Source organism: Haplochromis burtoni, unplaced genomic scaffold (assembly GCF_018398535.1).
Source record: "Haplochromis burtoni strain Fernald_Lab_line unplaced genomic scaffold, NCSU_Asbu1 Contig_362, whole genome shotgun sequence".
Taxonomy (NCBI): Eukaryota; Metazoa; Chordata; class Actinopteri; order Cichliformes; family Cichlidae; genus Haplochromis; species Haplochromis burtoni.
The window spans coordinates 107,308-134,333 of record NW_024582723.1 but is presented as its reverse complement, the minus strand read 5'-3'; the positions used below and the strand labels follow the sequence as shown (position 1 = coordinate 134,333).

Genomic DNA, 27,026 nt, shown 5'->3' with positions numbered 1-27,026 from the left:
TGTGAGCTCCAGCAGATTTTCTTAGTGTAACGGCTGTGATCAGTTGACCTGCTGGTCTTTGTGGACATACGCAACAGGATGTTACATGTTACACATACATAAAGCATGTACAAGGATAGATAACACTAAATACTTAAAATGTCCCAGGGAAGAGGAGTATTCTTCAGTCCAAATGTTTTCCTCCTCCTGAGATCAGCAACAATATTTTTAAACACATGCAGTGTAACTGGTAGTTATCTTTTGATCAAATAGCTACTTTACCCCTTGTTTTCCAGATGTGAACGTTAATAATGCACACGACTACCTAGAATGGATGTCTTGCATTATTTCCTTAAAGAGACGTGCAACACAAATTTGTCAACATTACAACCCACAGCCGATTCTCTGTCTTATTTCCGTTGTTCTCTGTCTGATTACAGATCCAGCTGATCTTGGAGCATTTCATCCTCCCAATGAATCACTGGACATTTCTGTGCTAACATAATAGGTTCATTGTACCACAGCTCTCACAGGAAGTCTGACTGAAGTCTGACTGAGTTTAGCCATGTCTCCGTAATTCTTTGATATATTGTATCATTTATGTTTCCTGACAGTCTGAGAAAGTCTTAGTCTTTTGTGTTTATATTATATTAACCCCATTTTTATTTTCATTAATGGTATTATAAATTTGTTGGTGGCTGACCGTACCCAGTTTCAATTTAAACGTTTCTATTCTTTGACAGATCTGCGGCCTAATTCGCTGTCCAGAAAACCGTCTCCTTAAAAAAACAAAAAAACAAACAAAAAAAAGTTATCGCTATTTTGCAATAACTCCTCCGGGCCGTTAGGGGGAGTAGAGGCAGTATGAGCTGTGCGCAGCCGGATGTTGACAGGCTCTCTGCTGTGTTTGAGCTGTAACTGTTACCGCTATCACGTTTCTCGTAGTCTCCACATCTAGAACTTTCCTGTCACTCTAGAAACAGTGCACATCCACAGAAGCAGATGGCAACCGAACGGTAAGTTCATCGAAATCTATCAATGAACTGTTCTTATAGCAGCAGACATTTCTTTTCTTTCGGTTATTTAACGCTAACTTGCTTTTTTGTTGCTTTTAGCAGCTTCCCCGATAGCTTCATTGACGAAGATCCACAGAAAGCTCTGCAGGTAAAACACTAGTCTCAGTTAGCCACAAACAAGTTTGCGCGATGCACGGTGGCTCTTGCAGGATGTCCATTTAACGTTAAATTCAGTGGACTTACTCTAGAAAGGAAATTGAGTAATACCCGTGGTGTTTGTGTTTCTGATATTACCAACAAGCTAGCGAAGTTAGCCAACATGTTTGCTAGCCCTATTTAGTTATGAATAAAAGTAATCCCAGAATCGCTTCGTTATCATATCAAACGGTCACCTGTTTCTTTAATACCATTAAGAATTAAATATGTCTCATGTGTGAGGAGGTATTACTACATAACGTTAGCTCGAAATAGTCTGCTTGCTGGATACTAGCCCTGTCATCCTGACATGAAGTTGGTGTCAACTGTGAACAGACTAAACCAGTGAAGTTTATTTCTGCTGTTTTAAAAGCCTCTGGTGAATCTACGGTTATTTATGTGACTAACCGGGGCAGTATTATGAAAATCATTACAGTTTGGTTTGCAGGAATAACACAGATTCGAATAGATTTACGGAGAACTGCTTGTTCTGTAAAGATATCCGACTGCGAAAGTGAAAGTTGCAGATGCATAACAGCGCTACTTTCGATTTAAGCATTTTTCTAGAAGTTTCTTTCTTGCCACAATTCTTGAAGCTGAAAACACGATTTTAAGCCCTTTATACAATAATGGCAACCTCGTTATTATTTTCAGGAGCTTAACGAGGCCTTACAAGGAGACTCAGACAACGCTGAGTGGTTTTGTCAGCGTGCCTATGCCCACATACTGCTCAAGAACTACAGCTGTAAGTCTGCACAGCACATGTGGAAACAGACCACACTAATAGCATTTTTGATGCATTATGAAGTGCATGAACATTATGTGAGCATTACAAATACCTGTTGTTTAGCTTTTGAGGTTTTACATTGCATGTGACTTAGCCTGGACATATGCACTGCATAAAGAAACAGTAATTTTTTTATTTTTGTTTCGTGTCCACAGGTGCTGCTGATGACGCCAAGAAAGCACAACAGCTAAAACCCAGCCTCTCCCTTGCTTTCATGCGCACAGGGTATGGACTGTGAAATGCACGCCTTTACATAGCAGTTTTCTAGCCTGACTGACCACCCATAGGGTCAAATTTTCTAAAAGGGGCAAAATGGCAAGTGAGGACAATCCCCAAATAGTGCTCGCAGGTGTGGTTAGTTTTAAAAGCAATGTACAAATATACTTTACACTACAAAGCTTAAAAAACACTGTGGGCCTTCCTCACATCCATGGCCTATTCAGAATAACCAACCTAACCCACAGGGGTCCACCCTGGCATGCAGATGTTTAGCTCAGTTTAGACTGCACTTCATTCACCGTTTGATATGTTCATCTCACCACTTAAAAAAAAAAAAGAAAAAAGAAAAAGGTAAATTAACAAAAATAATAATTAAAACATATAGTTTAATTGATTAAAAAATTATCCCTTCTGACACAAACGCACAGCCAGCTTTATTGACAAGATGGGATGAAACATGCTGTGTATGGCTCATGTTTCTGATGTTATCTGACGGTTGTCACAAAACGTCTTTCAGCTCAGTGATTTCAATTCTGAAGGCCTTTTGTTCAGTGCTCCCCCCACACCCCAAACCTGACCCCTAACTTAAAGGAAAATTTTGAAAACCTGTCCTCGTCCATCAAACAAACTTCAGTTAAAGCTTTGTTTTGACACACAAGTCACCAAGGTCGTACTGTCATGCTTTTTCACATTCTTCATGTCAAGCGGGCCTTGGAGGAGTCATCCTGGCCTTCGTCTCATCATGTTTGAACTATTGTAATCCACTCTACTCGGGTCTCAGACAAAATTCAGTCACCCGCCTTCATCTCATTCAAAACAAATTCACAGAGACAAGACAAAGTGATTTAAAGTTGAGCTGATTTGAAGCTTTTATTAAAGTTGTATTTGTTGTTACTTTAAAACCATGCATGGGCTCATCCTACCCGCACTGTCGATTTAGTTGGTTGGTATTAATTGAGCGACTGGCTGCGTTTGTCGGGTCAGACAATTCTAACGGTTCCCACAATACCCTCATTACACAGGTGTTTGAGTGTTTTCATAGAAAATCTATTTTTACTGCCCCTTTATTATTTCTTTTTGTTGTGTTTATTCACCTGTTATTCACACAGCATGTTCAGATTTTATGCCTTGTTTTAATTTGTTGCCTCTTTGTTTTTATATATTTATCATGTTTTGTAAAGCAATTTGTAACTATGTTTTATATTTTTTTCTTTATTGTTCTTATTACTTGGTCACAATATAAGTTTGGTGTGGTTGCATTATGTAAAACTTAACGTTTTACGCCTTGCAATGTAAGAATTGTCGGAAACTTTTAAAGTTATACTAGTAAAAAGTCTGATTTCTGCGCTTCCTCAGAAGTTAATCCACAAAAACTACCAAAACATTTTGCTTTAACACGGTAAATCATACAGATGTTGTTTGTCAGATAAAGCTGCGTTTATTTTTCCAAGATTGTCTGATCTAAGTTCATGTGGCATGTTTTTCTCGCCCAACTGCAGAATAGCCGAATATCACCTGAACAACTATGAGTCAGCGCATGCAGCCTTCACTCAGGGACACCAACTGGACGGTGAGTGCAGCTCATTTTGGCCTCAAGTGCAGGTTCCTTAATTCCACTGTGTACCAACTACTGTTCGCAGCAGTGTCCTGTCCACTTTGCTCTCCTCATTGTTTTCATGGCTAAATTTTGGGCCTTATCTTTAGGGCTTTTTTTTTTTATGACTTACACAGTGACGACCACCTTAGCCAAAGGCATTATGTTTTTGGACATCTTACATCCATGCGTCACATTCTGGAGAACAAACCTTTTTTTTTTTTTTTTCTTCCTTTTTTTTTCTCTCGTATTTGGCACAGATGTTCACTTGGTCTTATGGATGAACTGCATAGGTTTTGGTCATCTGAGGTCAAGGTTACTGTAATCTTACCATAACAGCAGCATTATTTTGCGGTTTGTGACAGAAAGTTATGAAACTGTGACAGTTTCATACAGATAAAATAACAAAGTGATGACATTCTGTATTCAAATGGTCAAGTCTGAGTAGACTTGGATGTAGACTGTAATTCACTGATGTGGTCAAACTCCCCGCTCTCCATTCAGTTTTTACATTAGAAAAGCCTGTGTGTTCTTCACATGTGTGTAGTTGGTGCTTGGGTAGTTCAACATATTTGCAGATGCATTGTTCCAAATCTTTGCATGTCGTTACCACATGGAGAGCAGTGGAATAGTTGGAAACCATTAGCATTAACAGGCATTACAGTGGTATCACCTGTGCTTGCCCAACGCAGTAAATCAAATGAAAACCCACCATGAGAACTGTATTAGTGCTACGTATTAGTGCTGTGAATGGCGTCTGACGGTTGTCCTTAACACACAGTACTGGGCTTTTTTTTCCCTTCTTATTTTCTTTTTTCAGTCTCAGGGGCTTCTAGACCAATACACCATCTTAAAGAGGTGTACATACAGGAGGTGACTACACAGACCACAGACAGTCAGTGTCAGTGACATCCAGTAACTTAAAGCCATGGCTGGTGAAATAACTGCTGGCAACATGAGGTGGCTTGTCCTGTGTTAAACTATCCTCAACTTTAAGGCAACAGATCGAATAACAAAGGATCCCGTTGATGGACATATGACAGATTAGTAATATATTTAGGGGTAACCTTGACGACCAGTACCTGGAATGACTGCTAGTGACCAAACGTCAGCTACAAGACATACTTCACAGGCCAAACATTTCTTGTTTGGATCCTCCTTTAGAAGTCTTAAAGCAAGTGTACTTCACTGTCACGTTGTGTCCTTCTCAGGTTTGTCTTTTTTAAATCTAAATCTAACATGTCCTCAGAGTTGTGGTGTATTTTTTTTTTTTCCAAATTCCAGTATTGCAATAATCCCACTAACACTGTTCCAAAAGAGTGCTTGAACATTTTGGGAATTGGATCGGCTGCACGTTATTTTACAAGTATTTTCCCAGTACTTGGTGACAAATGTATAACAGGACTATATATTTAGCTGTCTCTCATTTTATGAATGAACTCGGTGCCTTCAGTTGGACTTCATATGAAAAAAAAAAATTTAATTATGCTAAACTCAGTCGCCAGTCGGCCACTATTGATTTAGCTGGTCACCCCACGTAAGTAAAGTCTTTACATGGGAAGGAATGTTCCAGAATAATTAAACTTCCCCAGCATACAGTCAGTCAAGTATAGCTGGCCTGCATAGTGTGAATAAAGTGATACTAAAGCATTAATGTTAGTTAGGCTTCAGTAGTGTTTGATAAGCACATTGTACACAAATATTTCCTTGCAGTACAAGCTGTCATTGTGCTTCTCACAGGTGAAATTATGGAGCATTGACTGATTAGGGCTTTAGTGGCAGTTTGGCAAGTTGCCCGAGTGTCTTCAAGGAGCAGTTAGTGAATTTGTTTTTAGAAGTAAATCAGTGGGAGATGAAGAAAGACTTAAAATAATGCACAGTTAAAAACAAACAAACATTGCTGTGATGCAAGAACTTTATTTTCCAACTACCTTCTTCAGGCATGTACAGTGTTTTTGGACATCTGCTTACCAAGTCAGATTATGAGTGATTTCCTGATTTAGATGAAATGCCTTGAAACGAATACCTTCAACCTTGACTGGCCTTTACTTCAAGGGGACATGAAATGCTACACACATAAAGGCTAATTTAACTCACGGAGCCCTGCTCTCAAAAACTGACATAGATGTAACTCTGTCTGTGAAGCTGGATTTAAGAAATAAGTGCTTAAAGTTAAAGTTTTGAGAACACGTGTAGCGCCATCCTCAGTCAGTACGAAACGTTATGTCACGTGGTTGGTTTGGTAATAGACTTAGTTAGTTTATGTTAACTAACAGGTGACGGAATTGATGGCTCAGAGGAAAATAAGGACACTAACAATAAAAATCATTTTAAGGGATTACATACAGCACCAAGGGCAGATAGCACAAAAGTGATCGGGAAAGTCCACCTGTTAGCTGTAATGTTCAGTTTTGTAAAGCACTTTATGAATGAGGACTGTGATATAAAGTAGCCTTTGTATGTGTTGTGTTTCATGTCCTCTGTAAAGCACTTGAGACTTGAGTAACCAGCTACTGATGCAGTTATGTGTTTTCGTAATGACTTTTTGTGTTGCAGTGTTTACTTAGTGTTAAACATGTAAGAGTGTTTATTCTTTTTTTGCAGATTCTGACAAAACTTTTGAGGTCTGGATCAAGCGGTGTGAGGAGATGATGGAAAGTAAGTAGCTCTCTCTGTACTGTGCAAAAGTCTTAATCCAGCCATTGTTTGCAATGGCTCATCAGGCTTTCTGAAAGTCTTTCAAAGTTTCTCTTTGGACATTGGCTACTTTTTCACTCATTTTCAGTCCACTCCTTGTACCTAACAATTTTCAGAAGAATCAGGTTTTATTCTTTCAAGCTAACACTTGACCAGTGAATCTTTTACACATGCAAAATGCATCTAAATCAAGGGATGAAGCAGTGACATATCTACACATAACAGACAACTTGACAAAGAGCAATTTTAACCCCACAGCCAAAAAAGGCTGATGGGGTTTGTCGTCACCCCGGTGGGCGGGTGGCATGAGCACCCAAGATTGTGAACACAATAACTCGAGAACGAGGCAATATAGGATTTTCAAATTGATATTATAGGTGCATCGTCTAAGAGGCTGAGGGATAGCACTGGTCACTGCAAGTATTTTTAATTGTCTGTAGTAGGGCTGCCATGATTAGTCGAGTAGTCACGATTACGTCGACTATCAAAATCGTCAACGACTGATTTAATAGTCGAGGCGTCGTTTGAAGCTTTGTAAGATCACAAAAGACACAAGAATAAGTAGTAGTATTTAAGAGTGTGATAACGGACTGAAACAGAAGATGGCAGCACTGCATGTACAAGGATGCCAGCTGCCATTAAACCCCGAAGAAGAAGAAGCTGTGTCCCAGAATTCATAGCCCAGCTCAGTTTCCAACAATGGCGGCAGCTAGTTAGTTTTAATATTACTCTTATTATTCTTTCTGGGTCACAAAATAAACGTTTAACATATTTTCAGGCGAGAATGTAGCTGTGTAAACCTCAAATATCGGCTCAGTTTATCAGGACACCACATATTTTCAAAAGCATTCCGACGTTTTCAGAGACGTCTGTTACCCACTAGCTCGATAGCTAGCCGGGGGCAAGGCTCACTAGAGCCGTGAGAACACCGGACTCCGGCAAATCGTTTTCAAACCCACCGCGTCTTTCGCTACTCAGGTTAAACATATATAAGTCACTTAGATAACTTAAAATGTTATTGTTTGGCTTTTTTTTTAGTATTTTATTTGTTCCTGAGTAAATCGGTTTGGCTGAGATTAAAGTTATAGTTTTTACTAGGGCTGAACGATATATCGCATTTGCGATAATATCGCGACATGATCAAGTGCAATTTTCTAACCGCAAAGGCTGCGATTATACTCTGGACATGTCCAAATTCATGGGCTGCATCCTCCTGAGGCCGCATTTGTAGACCGATTACGTCACAGCGACGCGCCGAAGGCTGTCCAAATTACTACCATATCCCAGAATTCATAGCGCGGCCCAGCCAAACTCCAGTTTCCAGCAATGGCGGCCGCTACTAAGTTTTAAAATTACTCATACTAATCTTTCTGGGTCACAAAATAAACTTTTAACATATTTTCAGGCGAGAAAGTAGTTGTGTAAACATCAAATATCTGCTCGGTTTATCAAGATATCCCATATTTGCAAAAGTGCTTCGACGTTTTCAGAGGCGTCTGCTACCCACCAGCTCGATAGCGAGCCGGGAGCTCGAGGGTTACTGATGCGGCCGAGAACGGCACAACTCCCGGCACATCATTTTCAGATCACCGCGGAGTTTCGCTGCTCGGGTTAAACGTAATATATAAGTCACTTAGACAACCTAAAAATGTTATTGTTGGGCTTTTTTCAGTGTTTTGTTTGTTCGTGAGTAAATCGGTTTGGCTGAGATTAAAGTTATTAGATTAGATAAAATAAAACTTTATTAATCCCCCGGGTGGGTTCCTCCTTGGTTTTCACACAGCTGACTAAACGTCAAACAGAAAACTGATTAAACAGAAGTATGAGACAGTCGAGAATTTACACCAGTGTCTGGTTATATTTTAGATAGCAAGAAGCAGACGGCCGAGTTTATTAAACTCCACCGAGACAGCGGTGACGCTAATCAGAACTAGTCAGAAGGCTAGACCGTCCAATTTCACGCCTTTAAGTTTTAAAGGCGTGTTTGTGTGTGTGTTTATACAATTGCTATTATGTTTGCACTTTATGTGTAATGTTACTGACTGCAGAGATCAGTAAGATGTGTGTATTTTTTATTTATTAGTTTTATTTATTTAATATTATTTTTTAATTGAATGACTGTCTAGTAGTTCACAGATGTCGAAAAACTGAGTGTGGTAAAGCCACTGATTTTTTTTATGTATATTTCTGCAATCTGCACATTGTACTGACTTTCATTTTAATGTTTACACCAGGGTTCCTTGTCAGCACTTTATGCTCAGATGTTTGTAAGCTAAAAATAAACTATTGTGTATGTTCAAATATACTGTTGTGATTGAAGAAGTTAAATAAAAATGTCAGTCATCAATTCATGCATCACCTCATGTCATCATAACAGAGGTCTGTCTTCCAGGAAAGAACAGTTTAAAATTAATGTAATATAGTATTGGCCATACTATATGATGTATTGCTTGTCTTTGTTTAATAATACAGAAGACAAAGACCTTAAAAAATAATCGCATATCGCATCGCAATCGCAATATTGGGGCAAAAAATCGCAATTAGATTATTTTCCATAATCGTTCAGCCCTAGTTTTTACACAGCTGAATAAACGTCAAGCAGACAGCTGATTATCAGAAGTGTGAGATGCTGGAGAATATACTCCGGTGTCCTGTTATATTTTAGATAGCAAGGAGTTTATTAAACGCTCCCTAACTTATTAAACTTCACCGAAACTTTTTTTAGTTAGCACATACCTTAAACACTTAAAGCTGTAAGCTAATGATAGTTATATAAGAGCAGATGCTGCTGGTGCAATAAGCTGTACGTTTTACGTCCAATGGATGCATGATCTGATTAGTCGACTAATCGTAAAAATAATCGGTGACTAGTCGACTATCAAAATAATCGTTTGTGGCAGCCTTAGTCTGTACGCACTTTGCCATTAGGACTCTGTAACAAAAACACATTTTATTTCCATTTCTTTAGTTGAATCTTCAGAAAATGCCTATGATAACACAGTCTGACATTTTCACACTAACAAGGTGAATCCTGAAGAGCTGTTGTCAGAAAACTTGTCATCGTGTGCACAGTGTGTTTTGTGTGTTTGATTAAAAACAGATAAGATAAAAAGTATCAAAATGTGCTGTTCCAAAGAAATGGGAAAAGACCTGACACAGGACCTGAGAGATGTGGAAATCAAATCAAATTTCTCAAATTTTTTTGAATCAAATGATTCAAATCATTGTCAGTATGTACAGCAGTCAGTGCTGCAGAACTGCAGTCATGTTGAATATCTGGAAATCTGCTTAATATTCATATAATTATGAACACAGAAAATTACTATTTGATGTCGAGCCCCCATGCAGTAACATCTGGAAAGCATTTGATTGACAACAGCTTCATTGTATAGCAGGACACACTGTCAATGCAGTAAAAGCATGGCTGGATAGAAAAACACACAGTGGAACACTGTCAGTCATGGATTGGCCTCCCCAGAGCCCAAACCTCAACATTACTGACTTACAGAAATGACAAAAAAAAAAAACGAGTTCAGGCTGTGCTGACGAATAAAGCTGCCTTTTTCAGTGAAGGTTTCCACGTTTCAGTGAACGACTGGACCTATTTGTAGCAAAATATAAAGAAATTATAGGGGGCTCAAGACTTTTGCACAACACTGTAGTTTTATGGAACTTTGACCAGTAATAATGCATCTGAAGTTGTGGGGGTGGGGGGGAGGAATCTGTGTTGTAACACCCTAAATGTAAGTAAACAAAATTGCCTGGGGTACTTTTATTTCAAACAAGCTTCAGACTTGCAAACTTTAACTTGTGCAGTATATCCTATTTACTGCCTGCCATCAAACGCGCAGCTAAATGGCACAGTCAGGGAGCAGATCAGCCCATCTGATCAAACAAATGAGCACGCACACGTCCACGGATCTACAGTATGCGCTCACAGTGGTGGAGGCTGAGCTGCTTAGTCCAATAAAAGATGCATGCCATGTCTGCGTGGTGTGTTTCTGTTTGCTGCTGATGCCTGGGCCCTCTGGATCATCTCAAGTAAACAAGAGCATGAGTTTTGACAAACACGCTTCACACCCGCGTGCATACGTACTCCCAGGAGCGCGTGATTCATCAGAGTTAACGTTACTGATGTTTGAAAGCCCCCGATGAGACCCAGCCTCTTTGATAAGCCGGCTTGCAGACAGCATACACACACACTCTTACTGCTCACACCGGGAACAGCCTTTTTTTTTCCTTCTTTTTTTTCCTGGTGACTGTGTTTACTGCGAGCAAACACACACACACACACACAGCACCTGGTTATTCCATCACATGTGGAACCCCGCATGCATCAGAACACACAGTCGCACACAAGCAGCTCCCCCTTCCTTGTCACTTCAAGCTCGACCTCATTAAGACAACATTAACACGCCTCCTATCATCTCATCTATCTATGTAATGAAGTCTGTGAATAATGTATGACAGCATGCTGGTAAACGGTGTTTGGGCTCGCTCGGGCTCACAGGGCTTTCAATGGGCGTGGCTGGACCAGTAAACAAACTGGTGGAGAGGCTCAGAGAGTGTATGTGTGTGTCTGTTTATGTTGTGTTGTGCCTATTGTCCGTTATTCACCTATAGATACATTTAAAATTGGCGCTGGAACCTCTGCTCTTATCCAGTAATCTAATAGTCATGTTTTAACAGAGATCAGTAAAGCCAGTTATGGGTGTATTAAATGTTTCGAGCTGAAAGCCCATCTTTTTTCCTTTTTTCCCTCTACAGATAAGACACAAAACAACAACGTCAACACGGTGAGTTTCTCTTTGAGGCCACCTGGGGGCATTGTTGCGCTCAGCATCAGCACGGCTTTGTCCACGCTTTGGCTTCAAACAAGGAAGCCATACTAAGCTTCTTTTGTTGTTGTTATGGCTTTTTTTTCACCCCCCCTCCTCATTCCTGTGCTTTTCTGTCTCATCCATTTGCTTTCCCACCACGTCCTCCTCTCTAATTGTCATCTCGTCTCGTGGGCTGAATGACCCAGCAGACACCAGCGGCTCCACCTGTGAAGTAAGTGCACAAATGTAAATACGCCCTATCTGGTATTGCTGTTTATTTATTATACAGAGTTAATATTCAACCGAGCCTCAGTGCTTCAAAGCAGCCCCTTTCTTTATAAAAATGTAAATCCCATGTACACAGAAAATATATGTTAATGAAGATGGCTGCTTTTTAAAATTATTATTATGCATGAAATCTCCATTTTTGTCGCAATAAGTGGATTAAGGGGTCAAATTCAAATAAGTCTTCCTGTGCCGTTAATTCTTGTGTTTTAATCGTTTGTCTTTCAGGCACGACTGGTACCAAACAGAATCGCAAGTCATTGTCACAGTGATGGTGAAAAATGTACCCAAGGATGGCGTGCATATCAGCTTCATGGAAAAGGAGGTATAAACACACTTGAATGCTGTGTTGAGTCTCTGTTTGCTCTGTGTGTGGAGCAGAGATGGGTTAGCTCTTGGGTGTTTCCTCAGGGGGGCCCATTAGATGGGTCTCTCTCACACACACACACACACACACACACACTCCCCATGGACCCAACTATGCCTCCAGTGGTGCCTTGTTAACATTGCCCCCAAAGTACAGATCTAAGAACAATTTACCCTCCCCAGCTTCTCCAACCTCCTAATTGTCTATAGATGGAAGGCATAACTGATCTAGGATCAGCTGCAGAACCCTCTAGGGACAACCTCCCTTTCTTACTCTTTTCCTTTCCTCCTTTTGCCTTCTTTCCCTCTCTCCGAGGGGTAACTGTGGGGCACCCCAGGGAACAGCTTTGTCTTTCCTAATAGAATAACAAACTGAATTTACCCCATTTCAAAAGAAATTGTTCACTCGCTTCGAATCACACAGTCACTTGTTAAGCTCCTTCCGTGGTGCAAACTACAGATAAGTTCATATATTTTTTACTAGGTCAGTATATACAAAAGAAATTAAAGATGAAAGGCGGCGGTTCCATTTATTTTCCCTGGTGACTGCGTTTGCAGAAGCTGTATACCTACAGACAGCGCAGGAATTCAACTTGAAATGAATATTAAGGCTTTGATAGTTTTGTGGAATTGCCCAAAAGCAACTTGAGCTAACTTTCGAAGCTTTTATCCTCAGTGAACTATTTTTTTTTTTTTTCTTTTTTCCTCATTCATTATGGGTCCAAAATCAGAAAAGTCCACTTTTAGTGAAGCGTTAGGTTGCAGATTACAGTTGAATACACCGCTGGGGCAGTGTGCTGTTGATTCGAAAGGAATGAAGTGCAAGACTGCATGAGTGTCACATTTGCCAAGTGATGAGCATGTTAGAAGTGTGAGGGTTTGGGCCGTAGCTGAAGCCCTGTCCCTCTAAAACAACAAGCCGCCCACCTACCCTGCCCGAGTGAGTGACAGGCCGTTAGGAGCTGTCTGATGCCCCCTCGTCACTGGTCACTGTGTGGCTGAGGGGGACAGGTCGAGGATACTACTGGCCGTCACACCAGCCACATCAGATGATCATTCTCATGGACACTCTGACACCTTCGACCCCCCCCCCCCCTTATCTCTTTTTTCTAAGAATCGCTGTGCCATAAAATCTGTATACTGATGCAACAATTCCAACTTGCAGATGGTTCCATATTTATTTATTATTTATACTTCGTGGACATGGTCCTACCTTTAAAACCATGTCATATGTGTATATTTCACAAATTGTTTACTACCAAAGCTAATGCCAGTATATAAAGGGAAATAACTTGTATCTTTTGTGTGTGATGCCTTCAGATGTCTGCCACAATACAGCTGCCATCAGGGGATAACTACAACCTCAACCTCCACCTTCTACACCCTGTTGTCCCCCAACAGAGCAGCTTCAAGATCCTCACCACTAAGGTATCACTTTAACTTTAGCTAGCGGAGTTAATGTGCTGTAAAAAAATCTTTAACTGTTTCCCCCTTGGACACCTACTTAGTTTGGAAAATACAAACAGATTTACCCCCTGAGTGGTTTGTGTCACATTTCAAGCCTGACTTCAGAACATAATGATTGCGTGTGATCAGAATTTGGTGAGGGTGATCTCTAACTAGGGCTACCCTTGGGAAAACCCAATGGTCAACAAACCATGTCTTTGTTGAAATTTAATGAGGTGGCAAAACCCGTCATTAAGGGTTCGAGAACAGTCGTCAAGGGTCAAATATCATCTTTGTGGGGGAAACACTTAAAATTCCCACCATTGTTTTTAACAGTAGCAGCTGTGCATAGTTACATTGAGCATGATTTTAGTGTTTTGACAGGTTTAAAAGACTTTTTAAATGTTCTTTTTTTTAATCAAGACCGATTCATGAAGCAGAACCAGACCACACGTATCAGACCTGCAGTTGTGTTAAGGGTCCATTGTTCTGTAAAATGTACTTTGAAAATATTGAGACGTGTGTATTCTGCTTGCTTTTTGTCCAGTCTGGGGTCACAGTGACCCCGGCTGACCAACACTCAAACAGCTGAGATGATAAATGGCCTCATACGGGGTGATGATGTGCTTGCCAGAATACAGTTTATCATTGCCAGGTCATTTCTGGAATCTTTTTGAATTTTTAAAAAGGTGTATTCAAGCTACGGAGAATCCAGGAAATACTTTGAGATGCTTTCTGTACACAGCAGACTCGACTTTGGCAGAAAATAAGTCTGTGTGCCACTTTACAAATTTTTTTTTAGTAGCAAAAACACAAACAAACGAGGAAGAAACAACATTTTTAGGTCATAGAAACACTTCCACTGAGTTTTTGAAAGTCAACGAAAAGTCATTGAATTTTACTCGGAATCATTGGGAGCACTGTGTTTATCCCTGCCACGCCAATAGTTCCTCTCAACAATAAAGCAGCAGACTATCAAACATGTCGGGGGACGCGTTTTATGCCGCTGTAAAGGGAATAGGACGTAGTAATGCTGCACGCTGTAGAAATGTTGTTATTGCTCTGAAGTGCAGATGCATCGGATGGCGTGTTGGTTTCTGTGGATTCAGACTTTTCTTTATTAAAAAGAAAAGATAATGAAGCGGGTGTCAGATGGCAGTAAAAAGGCAACGTGGAAAAGCGTGCTAATGCGAGTTTAAGCAGCTTAGTGAAATTGTGACCGATCATTACTTTGGTTACCACTCTGAGATCAACATCTTAATCTCTCCAGTGATTTAAAGCAGTATAAAGTAGACTGTCGCTACCTATAATTCCTTAATGCTGGTAAAGCTCACTGCAGCTGGAGCAGAAATGAGAAAATCCACTCTGGCTGTATACAGTGCGGCTCCTGCGGTTCGTCTGTGCAGCTAACAGAAGATTCACACATATGCACAAATCCTCACTCCTACACACACACGGCTGTACGCGCGGAGTTCCTCAACCCTTTTTAAGGTGATTATGGACCTAATGAGTAGGAAGGGCACTTTTTACTATAGACTAATTAGTGTATATTATAGAAGATGTGGGTTAATGAGTGTGCTGGCTGAGTGTGTGCTGATTCAGGGTTTAGACCCCTGTCAGGCTTTAGCCTGCAGATCAAAAGACAGCCTTCTGTGTGACTTGTTTGGATTGGTTGGTTGTGTTTTCTTTTTTTCTTCATCATTAACGAGGGGATTTGGGTTTTTTTTTTGTTTTTGTTTTTTTTTTTAGGGCATTGATCATTCCGGTCTTGTCAATACAGAACTCCATCAAGCTTTTCTCTTTCTCTTGACTCTTGTTTAAGAAGCATCTGTAGATGCTGCCTTTTTCAAGCTATTTGGTTTAAAGAAATCAGCTCCTCAGAATGTAATTTATACTAAAGAAATTATAGAACTATACAAGTTTCTGGCCTGAATATTGAACCTCAACAGTTTGAGTGTTTTTTTTTTTACCCAGCCAGTTAGAGTTGAGTTTCTCATTTTTTGATCAGTTTCCCTGACTTTTAGATTTAACGTGTGAGTCTTACATATTTGAAAAGTGGGTAAATACTTGATATTGAAATGACTCTCATCGTTTACTTACCAAAGTTAGACTCGACATGGAGAAAAAGTTTATCGCTTATAGTTGATAAAATTATAATCTTCCGAAGTATTCCATCTGCAGGTAGCTGACCTTTATGGGAAATGAAAAAGAGATGAACAAAATGTACCGAAGCCACCTACAGAAGCAGAGAGCGATGGAATGAAAATGGTATTTATGCAGATGATTAGAATATTAAAGATGAGTCTACTCATCGGCGTTATATAAATGTCTTATCAGCAGACAGAACAGCACTGATGAAGCGTGTTGTGATTTATTTATTTTTTCTTCCCCCAAATACAATTATCATTAAGCTTGCATTCAGGCTTGATGAACACACTCCACAACAACCCCGCCTCTTGTTTGTTTGATGCAAATTACTGGGCTTTGCTCAGGTCTTGGTCTTGCCTCTGTGCTATGTTTAGCTACGTCAGCTAACTTTGAGGATTTTGAATGCAAACATGTCTGTTGCAAATTGCATGACCTGCACAAAGTGAACGCTAAGAGACGTGTAAACCTGCGTTAAGATGTCTTTCATTTAACAGCCTTTCCTTAAATGGAGTTTGCGTACTTAAAAAGCCTGCTTTTTAAGACCTTCTCTAATGAAAATCAAGTCTGTGACCTTGGTGATGCGTCTATACTTTTAGTGAGTCATTTATGGGTGTGTTGGCCTCACTTTCCTGCTCTCACATACACTCGTGCAGTGAAGCCCACAACAGAAAGGTAAAATGAAATATTAATCAAGTTGATGAAAACACATCGACGATAAACAAGATGAAAAATAAATAAGAAGAAAATAACACACATTTTTTTTGTCCTGTTCAAAGAGAAAAGGAAAAACAAAGAAACTGTTTGCATTGCAGGCGCGAAATACATCCACACTGTCAAACCCTGTGCTGTTAGCTTCCTCGATGCTGTGTTAGCGCGGCTGTTTGAAAACCGGCGCACTGAACACATCAGCTTGTTCTTAGAATATCTGATATTGCTTTTTGGTCCAGCGTCGGACAGATAGCCGATCCAAGTATAGGATTGGAACGTTTGTGATATACACCCAAGAAGGTAAAAGTCTGACTTTACCTGGTAAAAAGGTGTCACCCATTGAGATGAACCTACCTCACTCCCATGATGTATAATCCTGTTCTCTGTGAACAGGGCTAAGCTGCAAAGCAATTCTGGTATAAGTGACACAACTACAGTTATAAATTTTCCATTTTAGAGGCCCAGCAAATGAAAAACAAAAAATAAAACCCAGCAAACAAACTCAAGCAAAATCACTGGAAAAGGAGCAACTCAGAATTAGATCGGTAATGTTCGAAAGTGTGAAATGTTCAAGAGACGCTCTGACCCAGGCGTCTGACCAGCATCAGTTTGCCTCAAACTCTGTCAAATCCTCACCCTCACCCATTTTTCCTGCTTCGAACACATCAACTCTGGCTATTAAATGTTCACTTGCTCCCTAATATAGCCCATCACTAACAGGTGCCACGATGAAGAGATAATCTGTGTTATTCACTTGAGCTGTCAGTGGTCATAATGTTATGCCTGATCAGCGTATACCCAGAGTGCTGTGAGCGTCCAGGTATCTTGTGGAGGAGGCTTGGAGACGTTCTCCAGCATATACAGAGGCGGCGTCTTCTAATGTGTTCAAGTGAATCTTTTAAACAGATCAACTTGATGCACACAGCTCATTTCTTCAGCCCCCAGTTGATTGATCGAATTAAGCCTGTTTTTGTCTGTTAGATCAATACTTATATATAAATATATATATCTCACTAGCAAAAACGAATCAAAAAAAAGGTTTGTCTCACAAGATATAGTATTATATAAACAAAACAAAAATCTTTAAGCAAGCTGAGCCAGAGCGCACCTGAAAGCAATGAGGGGAGTTATTTAAGTTTACTTTGCAGCAAGGCCACAGGGGGAATGAAAGGGCAGTAGACGACGGTGGGTGCTGGAATTACATACTGTATGGTGTCAAAGAAGCAAAAAGCATAGAAATGGAGCACCGCATAACCTGTATGTCTCTCTATATATATGTGATGTCTGTATTGTGAGCATTATATCCACTGGCTCCACTGTGTCGAATAGAAGCTGACCTGCACAGAAACTGCCCCCTTTCAAAAAAAAGCCACATTTCCTCTTACTCGCTTTCTCACTTTTCCATGGCAACAGCAGACACTGCATACCAGAGGTGCACGTGGGTTGCAGCTTAAACAAGGGCTCAGTCTTAGAGACACCGCAGCTGAAGATGGTCTTAGACTCCCTCTCCACCCACTGTTACTGTCTTTTTTTCTTTTTTTTTTTTTCAGGCCTTTTTTCCCTTTATCCTCATTTACCTCCTTTTTCTTTTGCTAATTTCTTTATGGCTCTCTCACAGACAAACACACCTTCTGTCGTTCTCTCCGTGTGTGTGTGTGTGTGTGCGCGCGCGCGCGTGCGTGCGTGTGTGCGTGTGTGCGTGCGTGCGTGTGTGTGTGTGGATAGAAACACAAACACCGCCCTTCAGGATAACAAGAGAGGGTGTTCTCAAACCTTCCTGCTGTCCCACAAAGACCCAACTGTTCCCTGGTCCAGTAGGCTCCTCGGGCACACACGGCCCCCTTCCCCATGCACACATCACTCCAACAGTATAAGCCCTCATTGGCGATTCAAACGTTTAAAATGGCATACGAGCTCCTAACTCTTTATAAACTGGATGTGTGCGAGCCCATGCTCATGACAGCGTGAGAAAACCCTGAAATACTGAGCAGCTTTCTCGATGCATGTCTCATTTAAATGTTTTGGAGCAGTTTTGTCTTTTGAAGCCAGGAAGCCACTGGGGGGATAAAAACATTCAAATGAACAACGGCATCAGCAAATCAAGTTTCTCCAGATTGGCATGCATCCCTAATGAGCGTTTAAAAAAAGAAGAAAAACGAACTGCATTTCCCTCAGAGCTGTTGACTCACAACCAATGTTGGTCGGTCTGTCTGTGTCTGTAACAGGCTGCCCTGCACTCTGTGCTCCACAGTGTTTACGCTTCATCTCCCCGCTGTCTTTAAAGACAACTTAGCAGGGGGAAGCTAAGCTGGGTGTGCACGCACGCACGCACGCACGCACACACACACACACACTCTCACTCACTCTGTCACACAATGACAGAGGCTGAACAGTAATCTTTCAACACACTTGTGCCATTTAAAGGAACTATTTGAAGTGTGCACGTGTGCGCGCGTGTCATCTCTAGCACATTATCGTCAGTGCGACCTCGTCCTGTCCTCCATCACGGCAAACATTCCAACCGCAGGGGTCACCGCGACAACGGGGAGCCAATTACACACCAGTGTGTTTGATCAGAACAGACGGCTAACGCGCACACGTGGGCGTGCAGGCAAACACGCCGAGCGGTATCGGAATGAGCGCTCGCTCCTTCGTTCAGCTCGAAACTCATCTCTTTTGGGCGAACGGCTAAAGTGGCGTCTCCCCTCTTTAATTTGCACGCCTGTCAACGTCGAAGAACGTTTATGTGTATTTCATTTGTGTCCTTTTTAGCCGAGCTTGTTTCAAAATCCGCAGGCATCTGGGGAAAAAGAGGGAGAAGATGCCGGCCCCCTAGCAGGAAGGGGGGGGAGCGACGATGGCTACAAACACATGTGACAAGCGACATGGGACCTCAGTGCCCCTCTGTAAATAGCATGTGTGCGTCTGTGTAGCACAGGATTGTATAGTCCAGCCTCTGGGGTCCTGTGGGTGGTGGCCCCTGATTGTGGCTCTGCTGTCACATCCCTTTACAAGCCTGTCATACACACAGAAACACACACAGAGAAACACACACACTGCGCCTGGCCTGCCATGTCCCTTAAAAGCTAGGAAACGCAGATGTGGCAGCAGATTAATGTTGTATGTCCTAGGAGCACACACGGAAACACACACTGTCAATTCGATACACATCGCTACAAAAATATTATGTCTGGTAATTCCAAGTTAATACATTTAATTCTCTCAGCCTTTGATCCTTTGCTTTCACTGTTTTTTAGGAAAACTTAGAACTTTATAGGTTTCTAATTTAATGACAGATAGAATTTGATTACTGTATTTTTGACGCTCCTTCATTGGATTGCACAAAAAACATCACATGATTTAAAAAAAAAAGAAAAAAAAAGATGAAGACGTCTCTAAATAGACTACAAGTTGTTTTGAGTCACTAGTGCTGCTACAAAAGCGGTGTCAGGCTGAACACCAGTTATTGGTGATTTGAACTAACGGTCTGATGTGCGCACAAGTCTTCAAAGCATCACGAGACCACTAACGGAGCTCAAAAAGCATCTACGCCCCAGACTGCAGGTGGATCTGTCAAAAACAAGCGTTTAATATGCCGTGGGGAGCTTTTGCAAAACCTAACTGATCGGCAAGCTTCAGTAAATAACCGTAGAAACGTCTCCGGGATCATTTAAAAATTCTTTACGTTGCATTTTGGCCATATGTTCGTGTTTTTGAGGAAATTATGTATGACTGGTAGATCTTGAATTACTGCATTTCCAGTGAACTGGAGCTGATGTCTCAGTGTGCATGTGTGTGTGCAGCCTTTTGCAGACGAAAAGCTGTAGCACTCAGCATGCTTTAGTTTTGCAGTGTGGAGGGAAAGTTCGCGGTTCTCCATCCGAGAATGATCTAGAATGCAAACACAAGCTAATTTGATGAGTACATCATCCAGCTTTTACAGTGCGTGAAGTTTCCGCTCGGTGTTGGAAGTGAAGCTTGCTAAATCGAAGTTTTTAAACAAAAATGCACACTGGATAACTGTAGCTATGCTTTCTAAAAGCAAACCTTTTTGGATGCTCAGAAAATTGATGGCAGTCCCTTTATTTGTTAAAGCTGAAAGTCTGTGATTGGTGTACAGAAGCAAAAATGCCAAAACTGCGTGTTGGCTCAAACATGTGTGGAGCCACGTTGAAAGTCCTTTTCTGTGGAGGTCTTGCTTATTTAAGCAATGCAATGACAAAATACATTTTACATGTGTTATTAAGGCAGCAGACAATTCAAAATATGACACAGTTTCTCGTTTTTGATCTTTTAAGATCTTTTCGGTGTGCGTTTTTTAATTAAACTTGGGCTTTTAAATAATTACCAAATGCCTTCATTCTGTCTTTATTTTCTATTTCACACAGCGTCACAGCGGCTGTGATTTTTGAGAGAATCAGATATCTCCCAGCACAGCTCTTCATGTTCCTACTGATAAGTTGATTAAGAGTTACATGCCAACCCGAGGATTAAGCTGCTCCACAGATGGTTGCGTAACATGCGCGAGATGAGGGGCGAGACACAATGAGCAATTTGCATATGCCGAAAACAATGCACGTTTTCAGGCTGCCTCACTTCACTTGGAAGATGTTCAAACTGTTGCAATTCTTTGCAGTGACAAAAAGTGAAGAAAGCAACAAAACAGAATCGGCGCTTGAATTGTGCGTCAATATTAAATTGACATTTTTTTTCCAAAAGAAATTGTGGGATGCAAGCCTCTTTTTAATTCTTAGAAACTTTCTGACAGGCACTTCTTTTGAAGCATGCCAGCTTTTGTGTGTGTGCGAGTACCTGGGGGTGAGTAGACGGTGTACTAGAAATTAAGAATTCTCCCTTTTCGCACAATCCGGCTGGTCTGCTTAAAACGGCAATGAATTATTCCAGCAGTAACCTGTATTCTCAGGGGACACCTTGTGTTTGGGTTTGTTTGTTTTTTTAAGCTGTTCAGCCCTTTGCAGCTGAGCCCAAAAGTTAATTTCGGACACTGCACAGATGCCTCGCCGTGTGCACGAGGCCCTTTGTGGAGCAGAAAGCGCTGACACACACCAAAGCGATCTATCAGTGTAAAGCCACTCGCACTAGCTCATCACCTCGGCGGAGAAGCTAGCAGCGGTCATACTGTCTCATTTCCCTCAATCTGCTCCCCTCGCTCACACCTCAGTCCGTGTCAGTCAGCCTCCCTGCCTCCCCGTCCCTAACCTCCTCTCTTGGCACCCTCATAAATGAATAATCACATCGCCTAGCAGAGCAGAAATGTTCCTTAATTGCGCCGACATCACCAGCTCTGTCTTTCACATGCACACATATCAAACACACGCGCCATTAATGGGTGAAAGTGGACTCTGTGTGTGTGTGGAAGGTTTGTGGGAGGCGGGGGGACGCATGGAGCTGCTGCTCGCGTGTCTTGCTGCTATGTGCCCTGTCAGTGTGGCTCAGTGTTAAAAGCATGTGTCCATGTCCTCTCTCCCCTCATTGTTTTCTTCCTCTACCATGTTCTCCTGGTGTAATGATTCGGATCAGATGCTGCTGTGTGGAATTAGGATCTCCCGCCCTCCTCCCCCTCACGCTCCGTCTCTCACACTGGCCCCTCTGGCTGACAGGCATCTCGTTAGTGCAGTATGTCTGTCAGTGAGGTTTGAGATTGAGCTGTGCCCCCGCATATCCCTGATGTGTCTCTCTCTCCCGCTCACACACACACACAAAGTTGACGGCGGCGCTGAACAAGCCGGTCTCTCCGGCCTCAATAATGATCTGATGTCCCGAACTTTTAAGCTGCCACTTTAGTGGAAGAGTTATTTTCGTGCTACGCACCAAAGACAACATTTTTTTTTCCTTTCTTTTTGCTTCTTTTTAAGAATCGTTAACTCCCTTTTTCTCCTCTCGTGTCTTCCTCCTCTTCTCCTCCGTCAGGTGGAGATCAAGATGAAGAAGACGGAAGCCGTCAGATGGGAGAAGCTGGAGGGAGAAGGACACGAGTCCAGCGTCAAACACTTCAATCCAAGTCAGTCCGCAGCTTCGACATTTGCCCTCTTCCACCCCGCCTCCCACCACCACCACCACCAGACTGTTGTCCTGTCTCTCTCCTTTTCTCCCTTCTTATTTCTCCCTCTCTCTGCAAAGATCAATATAAGCTCCTGTGTTTGTCTGTTCTGCACTAAAATGAGAGTGGGCAGTCGAGCCCTGCTAGAGTCTTTCATTAGTCTGACGGCGAAAGTAGGCAGTGAGAGGGAAAGGTATGACAGCGGAATATGACTCAGTATTTTAACCCACACATTCCTATTACTGACAGGATTAATTACTTATGTAAGTGTGTGTTTGAAGGGGGAGTAAAAGTTAAGTGGGGAGCCAAACTATGTTGTTTTTTTCCCTCCAGCTCATTCTCTTGGACATCTTGTTTATTAGCGCTTGCTTTTAAATTGGACTGCGGTTTCATTTAAACATCATATTTGACATTTTATTTTTATGGCACGGCATCTCAGTTTGTCCACACTTGGCCTGAATCTGTCTGCTGTGCATTTTGCTGCTGTATTTATGTAAATCTGCGTCTGGATTACATTTCCTGCTCTCCCCCCCATCCCGCCATCTCTTGTTGGGATTATGGTGGGTGTATTGCATCCAGAAAAATATAGAAATCCAATCACAATGGGATTCTTCGCCATCTAAGTCGGACGATTCGGTGGCAAGGAGAGTGAAATTGGTTACGAGCTGACAGTTGAGTCTGTGCGCTGTGATTGGATGATAAAAGTCAGCGTATTTAATTAAAAATGTTAATGAACATTTGAAGTGTTTTCACAAAAGCAGTGAGCTCTTTTTATTTTGGGCTCTGATGGAATTTAAAGATTTCTTTCTTCATCAGACCAGTACCCCACATCGTCCCACTACACCTGCAAGTGGGACAAGTTGGTGGTGGAGATAAACGAGGAGGAGAAAAATGAGCAGGTGGAGGGAGACGCGGCACTCAACAAGCTCTTCCAGCAGATCTACTCGGACGGTTCAGACGAGGTCAAACGAGCCATGAACAAATCCTTTGTGAGTATTATGTTTAACTTGCGTTACGCGTGTTTCACACTGAAAACACGTGCACGGTCGCAAAAACGATCTCTTCTCAGTTCTAAAAGGAAAGGTTTAATTTTCCTTCCTCACCGCCTCCATCGTAGAATCGGTGTATTGGTGTCTGCCTAGATGGCCACCTTTTATTTGAAGTGGACTCTGAGACGCATAACAGAGGTCAATAAGTTCAATCTTTGTAACCTGAGCAGCCCACGTCTGGCCCTTCCTGTTTCATTTTTAAATCAGTTACACTTTTAACCTAAATCGATCCAATCTGTTAGCTGCTGCCACAGGACATCATATTTACAGGCTTTTGCAGTCTAATGTGTTACGTTTGCACACATTAATACAGGTAAAAACCTGTTTTAATGTGTGCTGTTATTTGCCATATTTAATGATAATTTATTATTTTGAATCAGAATTAAAGTCATGAAGAGAACAGAAAAACATTTCTTTTTTTTGCACTTTTCTTTCTTTTAATTAAAAAAAATCTTATTTTAAACACTTTCCACTGACCGACAACAACACAGAGCTCTGGTCTCTGGAAGCAGTTGAAGGAAATTAAGAGTTTATGCTAGCTGACAGCTCTGGGACGGCTTAACTAACCCAGACTAGATGTAAAGTTGGCCAATTAGCAAATAACATATCAGGTCTTTTGAAGAAAAAAAAAAAATCGGTTGAATATTTCAATGTTGTTGCTGTAGATCCTCAACAGATCATTTGCATTACTGGGGTATTGTTTCTGTTTTTAAAGAATGCCAGTGATCTACCTCATTGGTTCCTCCAGTCCGTGTATTGACTCGCTCAGCTCTGTTAGGTTTTGGAAAGACAATGGCCCAAAATTGTAATTGGCAGGTCAGATGTTTGGCCCCCAAAAAAAGCAAAATCATTCATTGGAACTGACCAAGACAATTATAAATGTGACTTTTGGCCCCTCAAATAAACTTTTGTTGTTGACTGTTAGTTTTCTAGCATGCCTAATTGACAGCAACCCACAGACTTACACAAACATCTAATTGGGGGAGCTCGCAACAATTATCAGAATAAGTTCCAGATTTTTAAAAAAAATGCTCTCATTTTCTTTAGTTAAAGCTTTAGCGGTGCTATGAAAATGCAAAGCTCCATCAGTAATTATTTACACAATTCTCATTATATTGAGTGAACACACACACACACACTGGGTTGATTGATGCAGCAGGAACAGATTGTCTCGTTAATGAGCGTGTATTAAAGTGTAATGAAGGAAGTGTGTATGATTGCAGCCAAATGTTGATGGATGAAGGCACGGATGGGCATTCATTAACGATATGATCTCATGATGCTGGAGAAAAAAGTATTTACTGTCATTTCCAGCATACAGCCTGAAGCCAGCCGTGCTTCGGTGTGATCAGTTGTCATTTCTGCATTTAGCTTAAACATCTTAAACACGAGTTCTTGTTACAAAACATCAGGACAATGAAAAGTTAAACGGTTACCAGTCACCTTGTACTTCAGCTCTGCTGCGGTGGACTTACCTGAGGCTCACTAGCAGAGAGAAAGTGTTGCATAACTGCTACTGAAAACCTGTGACTTCTCCTCTTTGTGCAGATGGAGTCAGCTGGTACGGTCCTGACCACCAACTGGGGAGATGTAGCCAACAAGAAAGTGGAAGTGAAACCGCCCGATGATGCAGAGTATAAGAAGTTCTGAGCGTCCCCTACTTCTCCATCACTCCCCCTCCCCCACCTCAGTTCATCATCTTTCTTGACATCTGTCCACCTGAGCTACAGCGGGATTCGTCGTGGCCACCCTGCAGCCTGCATGGCTGGCCACTGCTTCGCCTTTTCTTCGTGTTTGTCACTAAGTGCAGGGAGCCAAGCATTCCCACCATCACCCAAGCAAACTACATATGGCCTCTTCTCTGCAATATATGTTCGGTTAATTAAGATGATCTGTTGAAAGGAATGATCAGCATTACCTGATTTCTTTTAAAGGCCAATGAACTCAAAAGGGAACTGAGATCGGGCTTAAAATTGACACGCTTCACTTCAACTTCCCCCCGCCCCTCCTAATCACTCACAGCCTTTATATTTGGGAGCCTTCTATGACTTGCAATATTAGTACATGTATAAAAAAGTTGCTAAAACATATGTGAACACTACCTTTAAACCAACTGATTGTGTTTCACAGATCATGCTTTTTTGTTTTCCTCCTCTTTTTTGCACTCTGTAAAAACAGCAGTCCTCTGCAAAACAACTTATCTGGAAAGTGTGCGACATGTCTGGCTCGCCACCAGTCTCTCTCTCTCTCTGGGATTCAAGCTTCGGTGTAAATAAAAGATTTGGCTCACAAACTTTGCCCCGTGTTTTATGGTTTCTTGTCTCCCGGAAACCGTTTTCGAGCAGCTCGGAAAAGTCTCGCTCAAACACAAAAACGGCAATACATTACAACAGGGATCCGTGCTCTGTGATTATGTGCTGGGAGCGATGAAATGTGGTATTACTGATATGAGCTCAGGCAGTTGAGATACGGTTGACAGCTTGAGGATATGGTTTATGTATTGCGGGTTTCGATTGGTATCGAGTGGAGGAGCTCGGAGCTGCAGGTGAGGATGCGGCCCTGAGGTGGAGCGGTGATTTACAGAGGGGAGATGTGAGGGGAGCGGGCGCCTCCCCTGTCCTCCTATCGCATATATGCGGCAGCCGAAACTGTGAGGGGGCGTCCTGCCGAGGCAAGAGAGCATTAATATGGATCAGCCTCCTAACCACATCATCAAGCCTCTCACACTGAGTTAAGTGTTAAATTCATCACACATCGTTTCATCTCTCGTGACGATCAAACGCCCATTTGTGACTCTGGATGGAACTCTTAGCTTTGTAACGCTTTTTTACACACACACACACACCAACACACTCCTTCGCTATCCCTGACACACACACAAATACACCGCCCCCATCCTTACCCCCTACCCCCGCCCGAGGCAGCTTCGTGACATCAAAAGGAGCTAAGCGCTTTGCATCGTGGGTAAGATCTGGGAGCGTGACGGCTACAGAGTCTTTAGTCTCATTAAAGAGTTCTAGAGCTGCAACTCTCACATTAAAGAACTCTGGAAACTTCTTTCTGCTCATCCCTTTGGAGCAGCTGCCAGACGTGACACTTCTCAAAACTGTTTTTGAGCGGAAAAGAGAAGAGAGGGTGATCCCGAGTAAACTCGCCGATGTGAACGCCGTGTATTTACAAACGGGCTACAAAGTCATTTGGTCAATTAGAGAAGGAAGAGAGAAGGACGCCTTTAATGTTTACTTAAAAAAAAAAAAAGTTTATTCAGTGATATTGCACTTTGAGATCACTTCTTCAATGCTTTACATGGAGATGAAAGTTTCTGAGACGATACGTGCCGTACATTGTTTTAATGAGAGCTTCTCATGAAGGCGAAAGAGAGATAAAGGGCTGGAAAACATGCGTTTAAGATCCAAGTTAAGACTGCTATTATTGGCTGAAGGCACATTTATTTACAGAAAGCAAAAAATGAATGAAAAAGGCTGCTTATCAGCGCTAAAAATACAAGCTCACCTTGCTTTTCCTAAATGCGGGTAGTTTTACATGCTTCCTTTTTATGTGGTGTAGAGCTGCACATCATAAGCTGTGTGATCTTGATGGAAATCAAGTGTGTGTGTGTGTGTGTGTGTGTGTGTGTGTGTGTGTGTGTGTGTGTG

General features: G+C 41.7%; 1 protein-coding gene across 4 annotated transcripts; it reads left to right on the top strand.

Moving 5' to 3' along the window:
* The first annotated feature begins 844 nt into the window (after positions 1-844).
* On the top strand, positions 845-25,668 carry sugt1 (SGT1 homolog, MIS12 kinetochore complex assembly cochaperone). 4 transcript variants are annotated; one of them, XM_005943176.3, is made up of 13 exons: positions 845-995; positions 1,095-1,143; positions 1,845-1,935; positions 2,133-2,202; positions 3,696-3,766; positions 6,395-6,448; positions 11,255-11,283; positions 11,517-11,539; positions 11,821-11,917; positions 13,279-13,386; positions 22,192-22,282; positions 23,138-23,310; positions 24,919-25,668. In XM_005943176.3, exons 1-13 carry the CDS (start codon positions 982-984, stop codon positions 25,018-25,020), a joined length of 972 nt encoding a protein of 323 aa, XP_005943238.1. In that variant the 5' UTR covers positions 845-981; the 3' UTR covers positions 25,021-25,668. The 4 variants fall into 4 exon arrangements, with proteins under 4 accessions (XP_005943238.1, XP_005943237.1, XP_014195871.1 ...); XM_005943175.3 differs by having other exon boundaries at positions 11,514-11,539; XM_014340385.2 differs by having other exon boundaries at positions 852-995; positions 1,098-1,143; positions 11,514-11,539.
* Positions 25,669-27,026: the final 1,358 nt, after the last annotated feature.

What these genes read in the sequence shown, in the direction of transcription:
- sugt1 (XM_005943175.3), top strand. An exon ending in GTGTGAGGAGATGATGGAAA is followed by an intron (nt 6,449 to 11,254) that starts GTAAGTAGCTCT and finishes TTCCCTCTACAG; the next exon opens with ATAAGACACAAAACAACAAC. An exon ending in CGTCAAACACTTCAATCCAA is followed by an intron (nt 22,283 to 23,137) that starts GTCAGTCCGCAG and finishes TTTCTTCATCAG; the next exon opens with ACCAGTACCCCACATCGTCC.